General features: G+C 50.3%; 1 protein-coding gene across 9 annotated transcripts in view; it reads right to left on the bottom strand.

Moving 5' to 3' along the window:
* The window catches only part of NCOA1 (nuclear receptor coactivator 1), a 131,469-nt gene that overhangs the window by 10,293 nt on the left and 108,949 nt on the right, over positions 1–12,227 (bottom strand). For 6 of the 9 annotated variants that reach the window (XM_057427578.1, XM_057427574.1, XM_057427577.1 and 3 more), the window contains exons 11-13: positions 10,517–10,700; positions 6,496–6,681; positions 3,800–3,926 (exon numbers count right to left, since the gene is read on the bottom strand). In XM_057427578.1, the coding sequence (XP_057283561.1) occupies positions 3,800–3,926; positions 6,496–6,681; positions 10,517–10,700 (497 nt within the window). The remainder of the gene's footprint in view (positions 1–3,799; positions 3,927–6,495; positions 6,682–10,516; positions 10,701–12,227) is intronic. The other 3 variants (XM_057427582.1, XM_057427581.1, XM_057427583.1) reach the window with 1 other exon arrangement.

Genomic DNA, 12,227 nt, shown 5'->3' on the forward strand with positions numbered 1-12,227 from the left:
CTGGAAGCAAAGCAGCTGAAGGCAAAGGGGAACCTTTGGGCTGCAAAAATACGATTTCTGCAAAGCTCGCTCAATATTCTTTGGGAATAAGATTAATATGTAATGAGAGACATTCCAATGATGTGACTAATTGGAGTCAATCGGATTTGCCGGGTCTGTCAGGATGAAGAGCCGTGGCACATCACGCTCGCAGAGAGGCACCAAGGCGAGGGCTCGAACGTGCCAGCAGTTCCCAAACAGCAGACATGTTTATCCTTTTAGCTCCAGATGAGGACCAGATGTACAGTAAGGAACTGAAGCCAATCTGACCGAGACCGCTGCAGCCAACACACGCAGCCTAATCCAGGGAAAAGAAAACTCAGCACTGGGACTTCTTAAATTGCAGAGCATGAGCAGAGAGGGAAATGGGGAGACAGAGGTGAAAAGCAGGATTAGGTTCACTCCGTAGCCAAGGTCCCTGGTACTTGCTGCTTTTATCAAACCCAGTTTTCCAGTGCCAAGGCCAAAGGACAAGGTTTGCTGCACAGACATCATTCTTGATGAGGAAGGAAGGGACAAGCTTCTGCTCCATGTTAACAGGCAGCTAGAGTTAAACTTCAGGTTGGCACCATCTCTTCAGCCCATGCTGGATTACTGCATGGATGGCAAAAAGTTGGTTTATAAAGAGATTGTGGGGATAATACCTTTATGTAATAAATAAATCTTCAGCACATCCTGCCTTGCAGCCCAATCCAGCTTGCAGAGCTTTCCTCACTCCTCCTCTCCTCCAACTCCATGGGATGGTGGGGTTCAGATGAGGCTCCAGGCAGGTGACAGGCGAGCAGAGAAGATCCTGGACCCTGTGCATCCTGTCCTCAGTCCTACTGGCTTGGTGTTGCAAAGGTTTTCTATCCACCACAACCCTTCAGGCTTTCTTTAAGGTGAAAACTCTGATTCTGCATGCGGCAAGGAGGAGAAATTCATCTGCTTGCAGAGATGGTGTCAGATGTTGCTTGAGGTCCTGTAAAACATCTCCCTGGCATGGCCTTCAAGCGCTGTTCCAAAAGGCTGCAGCTCTCCAGCCCTGCACAGATGGCCTGGAAACCTCAGGCATCTCAGATGGCACAGCATGAGGCAACCGAATCAGGCCCTGGGTGGCACGTTTGACCTTGGGGGATTAGAGAAATGTGTGAGAGAACGGTGACCTGGACTTGCTTTGAGGAGCTTTGGATCTGGTCCAAGGTGTCCCTCTTCCCAAGAAGAAACAGCAGCAGTTATGCTCGGGACGCAAGAGAGGGGATGTTGTAGTTGTCCCACTTGGTCAAGAGGCAAAGGTATGTGAGGATTTGGGGAACAGGAGAATTTGAAAAGGAAGCTCCCATTACCTAGGACACACCATACTGGGAGATCTGGGTACCACCACCTCCTTAAACAAGTCCAGGGCCTTAGCCAACCTCCAGCTAACATAAACCTCCCAGATGGGAAACCTTTACAACCCCCAGAGCAAAAGCTCTGATGGTCTGATATTAGCTTAAAATATTTCTTGGTCCTGTAATATCCGCAGAACAAAGGCTCGGTCTGATTGCTCCAACTGTGGTCTCCACCATGTGGATGGGCAGCTGCTGGGATCATTGACATGTCCCAGGATGAGTGTGTCTTCCCGAGCTGGAGCACATCTGCACATCATGAGGACCAAAGTCCAGAGGCTTTCCCTAGCAGAACCTCTTCTCTTGGCTGCAATACAAGTGGGATTTTGTAGCTGATGACCATGCCGTTAGTGGAAACGTTTAGAGACCACCAAGGCGCTGCCAAGGCAGGTTTCACCCGTGATGCTTCATCAGACCCACAGCTAATGAAGATATGAGAAGGAACTGAGCTGGGAACCAGTTTCTTCCAGTGTTGCCTCTGCCCACCACCTCTGGTAGGAACCACCATTGCCTGGAAACGCTAATTCAGAGGAACAGAGGCTCACCAGGAGGAGCTCTACCTCTCATCTTGCTGTCATCTCATGGCCCTGGCTCCACTGGAGGCTCCACTGTGTGGAGACCAACTTTGCTGTCGGGAGCTGATGGAGCCATGTGTGGGAAAACCACACAGCATGGTTTTCCTTGCTTTCTCCCCCTTCAATGATGAGAAAATTAGTACCTTGTAAAACCCTAACCAGGCTGCAGTTTTGAAGTGTGGCTGAAACCGCTGCTCTCCGAGGCAGGGACTCTGTGAGACTTGTTACTTCCACGTCTCACCAGGCTTTGGGCAGATGCAGCCGCTCCATTGCTCCGACCTTGTCTTTGGCACAGGCTCTGCCCTGAAAACCACCTGTGGTGTTTTTCCCACCTGAGGACTCACAGGGTGCTGCTGCCAAACGCTTTCCTCCTTGATACCCGTGCAGGTCCCAAGCCTTCCACACCAACCTGGGTCCTCAATAATCCTGCTGCGAAGGGCGAGCCAGAATAAGATCCATCTCCCTTCCAGCTGCACCAGCTCAGGGAGACAAAAGTGTCTACACGCAGCCAGACCAACTCAGTGCATGGAGCACAAGGCTGCTGAGTAAGGTAAGGTCATTTTTACCCCATAAGCAGCATTTTAAGGAACATTCATAGCTTAAAACACAGGTTGATGTTTCTGGCAGCTTTGCCCTTTGCCAGGTGTGCCCCACAGATCAAATAATGACACCATCAAGACTTAAAAGGAAAGTTACTCCCTTGCAGCAAGGGCTTGGACTGATGTAAATGCTCACATAAACCAGGATTTATCTCACAGCTCTTTCAAGCAACAAGAGGCTAAGTCTTTCCAGCAGAAGTCCAAGATCTGGTTGCAGCACTTGAAACCACTCTGCAACTCTCTTATTTGGCTGAGTGAAGAGCTTTGAGAAGTTAATCTGAATTTAGCCCTGGGAAAAAAAGATGTTTGGCTACTGTGTTGCTCAAATACAGCTCTTACATGTATCTTCTTCATAACTGGAAAACAGAGATTGTCCTCATCTGCTAAAGACTTTAATTAGTAGAGGAAACTCTGCCTCTCCAAAAATCAGGGCTGGCTTTGGCAAGAGGATCCATGAGGAGCTCATCAGTGCTGGCTCTTAAAACAGGTCAGGGTTAGGTACCAGAAGCCCTCATCAAGCCAGGGGGAGGAGTCAACCTCTGTCTCTATCAAATCTATCTCCATGAGCACTGCTGCCAGTGCTGCTGCTTCAGAGAGAACTTTGGAGTCCCCTTGCTCAGCAGAGCTGGGACCCCTGCACTCCATCAGCACAGCCGGGCCTGCTTCTGACCTCTCATCCCAAAATATCTGACCTATGGTCTCCTCCAACCCATTTATAACCAAGGAGTTGATACCGGAATTTGGTGACAGAGTGATGTTTTACTTTGGGCAGGTGATGACCCCATGTCTGCTCCATTGGACATGGACCCAAAAAAGGTGGTTAGAGGACAGGAGGGGGTTATTTTACCTTGGATTAGAGCTGTAATAATTTTAGCTGAAGCCAACCAAGCACATGGGGACTGCAAAGAGCTGCAATTGCACGGAAACATAAAACTGTTCTGGGGTTCGCCAGATCCCACTGCCCCTGGTGAGAAGGGATGCTGGAGAAAACCAGCCCAAATATTGGCACTGGCAAGGGATCATGGGGACCTGCAGCTTAGAATCATCATAGAATGTTTGGGTTGGAAGGGACCTTAACGCTCATCCAGTTCCAACCCCCTGCCACAGACAGGGACACCTTCCACTAGAGCAGGTTGCTCAAAGCCCCATCCAACCTGGCCTTGAACACTTCCAGGAATAGAGCATCCCTGGGGGAAGCCACCAGCCCTGAGGCACTTACTCTTCAGGTTTATTCAGTGTGGCTCGATTCATGGCTGCCATACTGTTATCTGTCCAGGGCATCTGGTCCCCCATTCCTGGCTGTCCAAACTGGTGATCTGGCACTCCCATCTCCAGCTCAGGCATTCCTGGGGAGAAAAGAAGGATGCAGGAGGGAAAGGTTAGCTCGTGGTCAGGACTTGGGTGCTGCCATGGGGACCTGGCAAGCTCAGGATGCTGATAGTGTCTTAAAACATCCCTAAAAGGGATGTCAAGATTCACCAGTTACGGCTCTTTTCAACACTAAATTACAGATATCAGGTGTGGTTTCCTAACCATTAATTATAAGCATGAAATTCTGTGTGAAAATCCAGGCCAATACTATACACACTGCAGACAGACATGACCCTGTGTAATCCATATGTACAATGATATTAAAAAGTTTCCCTTTACAGCACATTTCTAGTGAGAGTTTCAAAATTTAGCCAAGTTAGAGGATTTCTTATTGAAGGCAAATTGTTACTACTGATGATTTTAGCTTAAAAAATAGCCCACACCCATGAGCATCTCTTGCCTCTTGGAGAAAAGTTAATTTGCACAGGGAAAGAAGCCAATGCAATTAAGTTAAGTTGCAGCAGAACTCGGAGCCCAAGCCCAGGACAGAGAGATTTATAAAGCTGGAGCCTTTACGTCATCCCATTAGAAATAGGAACGGGGACTGAAGATCAAACAGCATCTCAGCTGGACCAGCCCATGGAGGTCCAGGGAGATGGAAGCTGCAGGGGTAAGCACATTTCTGGCTGGGATGGCATCTCTGTCACATTGAGATGTGCTATCAGTGCAATCCCTATGCCAAAACCCCTGAGTTTCCAAGAGAAATGCTGCTGGAGGTGGTTGCTAAAGATGAAAATCTCTTTTCTTTTAACCAAGCTCAGCTGTGCTGATTCTTTTCCCAATAAAACACATTATTTGATTAAAAATGTCTGTGGTTACCCAATGCCTGATGTCCTCGCTGTTGTCACAAGGAGCTTTATGAGCCACCCAGGCCATGGGGGTTGTTTCAAGAAAGTGAAAATAAGATCGCTAAGGGGAGGCAGAGGAGGGAAGTCCAGCTCAGGGATGCTCAGATCCCAGCGCAAGCATCGGCAGAGCAGCTCCTGCCAAGCACTCCTCTATTTCCCGAAATTTCTTTAAAAAAGCCGTAAGGTTGCTTGGCAACAGGCAGAGCCCAGCAGCACCAGTGGCAGCCAGGCCCAGGGGGCTCACGGCACAGTTGCGGTGCAGCCTGTCCCCAGTCCTGCCTCAACTCACCCAGAGATGGTCCCCAGGCTCATTGATTTCTGGTTTATTGATTTCATGCACAAATGTATGGGAATAGATCAGATGCAGCTGGGTCCTGAGGGAACTGTCAGATGAAGTGGCCAAGCCACTGTCCATCCAATTGAGAAGTCGTGGCCGTCTGGTGAAGTTCCCACTGACTGGAAAAGGGGAAATATAATCCCAGCTTTCAAAAAGGGAAGAAAGGAAAACCTGGGGAACTACAGGCTGGTCAGTCTCACCTCGGTGCCCAGCATGATCACGGAGCAGATGCTCCTGTAAACTACACTAAGGCACACAGACAATAAGGAGGTAAATGGTTACAGCCAACATGGCTTCATTAAGGGCAAATCATTTCCTATGGAGACAGGCTGAGAGAGCTGGGCTTGTTCAGCCTGGAGAAGAGAAGGCTCCTTAAGGGGAGACCTTAGAGCAGCTTCCAGTGCCTAAAAGGGCCAACAAGAAAGCTGGAGAGGGGCTTTTGACAAGGGCCTGTAGGGACAGGACAAGGGGGAATGGCTTTAACCTGACAGAAGGGACATTGAGATGAGATCTTAGGAAGAAGTTCTTCCCTGTGAGGGTGGTGAGGCCCTGGCACAGGTTGCCCAGAGACGCTGTGGCTGCCCCATCTCTGGCAGTGTTCAAGGCCAAGTTGGACAGGGCTTGGAGCAACCTGGTCTAGTGGAAGATGTCCCTGTCCATGGCAGGGGGTTGGAACTGGAGGAGCTTTAAGGTCCCTTCCAGCCCAAACCATTCTGTGATGACTGCAGCAACTTTTCTAATTCCATAGTACTGCCATGAAAAGATGTGATCTGTGTTGCTTTCTGTACATGCAGTCAAGCCATTGTGACAATGGTGACAAGGTCTCTCTTCCAGGTCATGTTCAGCATTGCATGATGCATCAAGGGAAGCATCAAGGGAAGCAGAGGAGGGCAGAGAAGCAGAATCCACAACCCTCTGGGGCCCAGGCTGGCTCATAGCGAGGTCTGCAGTGCTTCACCATCGACAGTTTCAGCAGGGTGATATGCGACTGCTGCTACTGCAGCTCTTCTCCTGACACACCAGCTGTGCACTGGGTCCAATGGAAATCAAACAGCCACCAGAGCCTGGGGAACCTAAGCCACCACCACCCATCCAGGCAAGGGGATGCAGCTTCCTCCTCCTGCCTCCCCAGGAACTGGGATGGACAGAAAGGTCTTTCTTTTGTCTGAGACTCTAACAATTTGAACACAAAGGAAAGAATAAGCACAGCTTGGAAGCTCGCTGCTTGGGAAGAGCTGCTGGTGAACGGTGATGCTCAAGCTTCAACCTATAATGCCTTTTCTCCCATGGGACTCCCTGGGAAACCTTAGCATGGCCTGAAGAAGGTGGAGAGGAGTGGGTGCCTGCAGCTGTCCATACCTGTGTCGGCTGGGTAGGGGTTTGGTGCAGTCACGGTGCCCCTGCCCTGCTGGGCTGGCCCATGGGTGTGCGGGCTGGTGCCATTGCTTGCAGGACAAGGAACCGGCCTCATCTGTGCTGGCTCCATGGGGTCGCAGAACTCAAATGGGGTCCGACCCGGCTGCACGCTCTGCCCACTGTTCATCGCTGGAGAGTCATTAAATCATAAAAATAAACAAAGAAAAACCAGCACAAGTCACATCTCTTCCCAAGGCTCCTTGCAGTATCACAGGTACTTGGCAAAGTCATAGAATCATAGATAAGTTTGCATTGGAAGGGACCTTCAAAGGCCAACTGGTCCAACACCCTTGCAATGAGCAGGGACATGCTCAATTAGATCAGGTTGCCCAGAACCACATCCAGCCTGGCCTTTAATGTCACCAGTGATGGTGCATTCACCACCACGCTGGGCAACCTGTGCCAGTATCTTACCACCCTCATCGTAAAAAAGATGTTTCCTCTCACCCAGCCTGAATCTCCCCTCTTTTAATTTAAAACCATCACCCCTCATCCTGTCAGAACAGGCCCTGCCAAAAAGTCTCTCCCCATCTTTCTTATAGGCCTCTTTTAAGAACTGAAAGGCTGTAATAACGTCTCCCCAGAGTCTTCTCCAGGCTGAACAACTCTCAGCCTTTCCTCATAGGTGAGGTGCTCTGTCCCTCTGATCAGTCCTAGCCCCATCAGGGACAGCACCAGCATTGGTAAGCTTGGAAGAAGGATGTTGTGGTGGGATGCCACCTCACCTAAAGCTGAATACTCAGTCCCACGTGTGGCTTGGTCACTTGCAGCCACCCTGGGGGAACCACCACAGGTGACAATAGCCCCAGGCAGCACTGGAGTCCCTGCAGGCTGTGACACACTGTGTAGGCAAGGGGACCCAGGAGCTGGGCTGGTACCCAAAAAAGAGTAGCTGGAGCTTCAAATAATCAGCTGGGCATGAAATTAACAATAATCAACTGGATATAAGAAGGGCAGGGGGCTGGAGGTTGCATCTGTCTAATATATATTGACAGTCTGAACACTGCTGAATGGAGGGTATCAGGACCACAGTGAATTAGAGACACAGCTCTCTTGCTTGATAATAGCCAGATCAACCAGGCTCTGCTCCCTCTGGGGGTGACCCCAGTGCATGAACCATGCCCCCCCTTATGCCTGGCAGCTGGAGGGGAGCCCCAGCAGTGCTGCTCCCCATGCCGGCTTCCTGCCTGTGCAGCACTCATCTATCACCTGCTGGCTTTAAATCAACTAAAATGACGTTGTTAGACCTTGCATTATCCTAATCTTTATTTAGATAAGTTTTTGCAAGTTCAGCTGCTGTTTGCCACCAGGGAGCACATCTCAAATGCTTACATTGAACTGAAAAATGAATGCAAAAGACAGCCTTGCAAGTGGGTGGCTGTGAGCCATGGCTGTTGGCAACCCCTCTCCCACTAAACAGCACCTCTAAATCCTCGGGGATCTGCTTAGGGGTGCCCCATGGCTTTCTCACACAAGTTAAACTCAGTGGTAGTGCCTTCAGCGAGGCTTGTGATGAATCTCCTGGGTGGTAACTGCTATTTTGGACGCTGTAACCCAGGAGGGCAGCAGTTGGCATTTCAAGCTCTCGCAACTGCAGCCCCTGCCACAGACATGCTCACCCTCCTCCCTACTCTAACTTGGATGCAGGATTCCCTTCCCTCCAAAGTCAATAAGCACCACTCTTATTTATGTCAGAGCACTATGAGTGTCCCTGCTGCTGAAGCTACCAACTGTCTCAGCCCTGGGACAAGAGGGTCCTTTCCAAGGAACTATTAAGCTTGAGCAATAAGCTTAACGGTGAATTCAGCTCAGAGGTGAACCAGTACACAGCTACAGCTACAGCGCTGACAGCTCCTTTTCCCCTCCCAGACGTTTCCCTGATGGAGGGGAGGCACAGCATGGCTTCCTGATGCCTCTGCGCTCAACGCAGCTGTCACTCATTGCCCTTCCAGCATCCATCTCTCACGCCCTACCCTGTACATCTTCTGGTAGCTGATACTCCAGTTTATGAGACCCCAAACTCTTTCCCTGTATGGCAGGCAGGGTGATGTTTCAGCCCATAGCACTTTGCTCCAGAGCCTGCCTGTTGCTCACAGAGTGGTTTCTTTTGGGGTTAGAGACCTGCAAGCCAATGCATTGTGGTCCGAAGCTGCGCTGCCCTTGGATGGTCCCCCCGATACCCCACTGCCAACTCAGCCTCCCAGGGGGGCTCCAGCCCACTTCACAGCAGTGTTTGGGCCATGCTCACACCACCACATTGGTTCCCATTCTGCTGCGATGCTCCTACCCTTTTAAAGGCTCTGCTTCTGCAACCCGAGTCCTCCGAAAATATCCCAGCCCTGCCAGCCAGAGCTGCCTTGCGGGCTTTGTGCTGGGCTGGAACCCAAAACCTCCTCATCTCCATTTGCTGAATAAGTAACAGGGCAATTATCCCGCTGTCGGTAGGATGTGGACCAGCAGCTAACTGGTTTATACCAGGCCCCGCTTCTCACCCTTCCTCCTTCTTTCTGCTCTAGAACCTGCACTTCAGCATTCAAGACTCAGTGTGATTTGTAGTAACAGTGATATCATAGAATCATAGAAGCAATAGTTTGGAAAAGACCTTTAAGATCATCAAGTCCAACCTTTAACCCAGCACTGCCAAGACAACCACTAAAGCGTATCACTGAGGGCCTCACCTATGTGTTTTGTGAACACTTCCAGGGACAGTGACTCCACCACTTCCCTGGGCATCATGTTCCAATGCCTGAGCACCCTTTCTGTGAAGAAATTTTTCCTAATATCCAGTCTAAACCTCCCCTGGCGCAGCTTGAGGCTGTTACCTCTTGTCCTATCACTTGTTACTTGGGAGAAGAGACTGATCTTCACCTCACTACAACCTCCTTTCAGGTAGTTTTAGAGAGCTATATGGGGGATGCGACAGATAATTATCTCCATGAAAAGTCAAGTGCAGGATGGGAAAAGCCCCATGGGGCCAGGACTCGCTCTGGCACACTGCCCTGGGGATGCTGCAGTACCAAAGGGAACAGAGGAACATCCCTTGCACCGCTGGGCTTGGGGCTGGCATGGCAATGTCCATTACAGCAAGTGAGCAGTGTAGGCTCTGATCAAGCACACCACCATGGCAGGAGCTGCTGGGTGCAGTTATTTGTGCAAATTTATGCTGTAATCAGTAAAAGCTTGCTTTCCCCATGGCAGATGGGGGTGGTTTGCTGGGAATAGCTGTGCCTCTGTTATTGCCCACCCTGGGGAAGCCCACCCCAAAGAGCCCCACCTTGAGCTTCTAGACATGGTTTTGCTATAAAACACCCTGAATTTATTACTTGCCTGTGGGCTCCTTCAGGAAAGAAATCCTACTTATTGTCATTAATATTTTAAACTGCTCACTTTGGAGAAAAATCAGGTCTTTTTATTTTTTTGGGTGCCTAGAAAAAGGTCCTGATGCTGTATCCAGGTATACTAAGTCTCAAAACCCTGTCTGAAGTGCCAGTGATTTTTTGAAACCCCAAACACAGAATCACAGAATCATTAGCGTTGGAAGGGACCTTTGAGATATTTAAATGCATTAATGAGACCCCCTCTCAGTCTTCTCTTCTCTAGACTAATCAGACCCAGCTCCTGCAATCTCTCCTCATAACAGAGATGCTCCAGACCCCTGATCATCCTTGTGGCCCTCCACTGGACCCTCTCCAGTAGCTCCTGACACCTCAGCCTGAGCCTGCCTGCTCCCTTGTGATCAAGTATACATGTCTTGGAAGGAGCGTGTCCCTCTCCTCTTACATCATGGCTATTTGCAGGTGTACCAAGGGGTTCACCATCACTGGTCTTGCACCAGGTCCCCCAGAGCATCCCCATGGCAGCATCCAGGTTGGTGATACCCTACCCACCTGCAGCTGAGCTGGTGACAGGGAAGACCCTCCCCTCCCAGCCCCTGTAAGGGACCCAGTTTTGGGTGGACACATACGGTTGAGTCCCGCGGGGGCTCTGGCAGCGGTGCTGGGCTGCAGGGGAGCTGCCAGCATCTCCGGTTTGACAGCAACGCCGGCCACGCTGCTCTCGTTCCTCTCTGGTCCACACAAGCCAGGCAGCTGAGCCGCCTTCTCCAGCGAGGGCAGGAGCTGGTCTAGCTGCTCCAGCTCGGCAGCGAACTGAGGAAGGAAAGAAAACCATCAGAGGTGGGTGATTCAGCCCAAATACAGCATCAGTGAGACCGAGTGCTGCTTTCAGATGCATGCAGCCCCCCAAGTGCTGCTCCCCCCATCCCTTTGCTTGCTAAAATGCCAAGCATCTTGAACGGATAGAGAACCAGCCCCACATCCCTCTGCCTGGCAGAGCCAGGGGGTACAAGGACTGTTCCCAACCCGCACACAGGTCCTCACCCCAGAACCTGTTCCTCGGCAGCAGCTTTGAGATGCTCGCACACTGCAATTAGCATAATTATTAACGGTATATTTAACCTCCAGCTATTTAAAACAGGAGATAATTTGCTTTGTTAATATACATATGCTTAGGCTGAAATGATAATAATTAAAAAATGGTCTTTTCTAAGAAACAGAAGTGACTTTTTGGAACAAGTGTCCAAAACTGACACGGGCCTCGGGCATGTAATTACCCTCAATGGGGTAGTAAAATATCATTCAGCTTTTCCAGCCTTCATCATGGCTAAGAGTGGAAAAGTTTAGCCCGGGGACTCAAATAAATGGGAAAGTTACTGAGCAAGGAATTTGCACCAGTGGCTATAATAGTGGTTGGGATTAAAGGGGTTGAGATAAATGAGTTTTAGCTAAAAAGAAAAATATCTCAAGGGTAACTAAATGCTTCAAAATCCAAGGATGCACACTGCTTCCAGAAGAGCCACTCCTCGGCACCAGGGAAAGTCTGGCCATTAGCACAGGGTAATTAATAGAAAACTTGACAGCACTAGGGAAAAACTTTGCATTTGACAGAATGACAGAATGGTTTGGGTTGGAAGGGACCTTAAAGTTCATCCAGTTCCAACCCCCTTCCACTAGATGAGGTTGCTCCAAGCCCCATCCAGCCTGCCTTGAACACTGCCAGGGATGGGGAGGCTACAGCTTCTCTGGCCAACCTGTGCCAGGGCCTCACCACCCTCACAGGGAACAACTTCTTCCTAATGTCTCACCTAAATCTCCCCTCTGTCAGGTTAAAGCCATTCCCCCTTGTCCTGTCCCTACAGGCCCTTGTCAAAAGCCCCTCTCCAGCTTTCCTGTTGGCCCCTTTAGGCACTGGAAGCTGCTCTAAGGTCTCCCTGGAGCCTTCCCTTCCCCAGGCTGAACAAGCCCAGCTCTCTCAGCCTGTCTCCACAGCAGAGGTGCTCCAGCCCTTGGAGCATCTTCGTGACCTTCGCTGGACTTTCTCCAACAGCTCTACATCCTTCTTATGTTGGGGCCCCAGAGCTGCAGGGAGAGTTCTCATGAGAGCAGAGTAGAAGGGGAGAATCCCCTCCCTTGACCATTGATGATGCGCTGGTCTGGAGAGGATGGAGAAATCTGGCAGGAATTGGGATGCTGGCTCAACAAGTGGCTCTGACATCAGCCAAGACACGAGGCTGCAGGCGACAGCCTCTGCCTGTGATAAACAGCTGGGAGGCCACTGGCTTTGAGCATCCCAGGGATACCTATACACTTCCCTGGCTGAAGGAGCGACATTAAAGA

The sequence above is a fragment of the Pezoporus wallicus genome, unplaced genomic scaffold (assembly GCF_028554395.1).
Source record: "Pezoporus wallicus isolate ANWC-B61680 ecotype Strahan unplaced genomic scaffold, APGP_CSIRO_Pwel_v1 contig_6464, whole genome shotgun sequence".
In the NCBI taxonomy this organism is placed as follows: Eukaryota; Metazoa; Chordata; class Aves; order Psittaciformes; family Psittacidae; genus Pezoporus; species Pezoporus wallicus.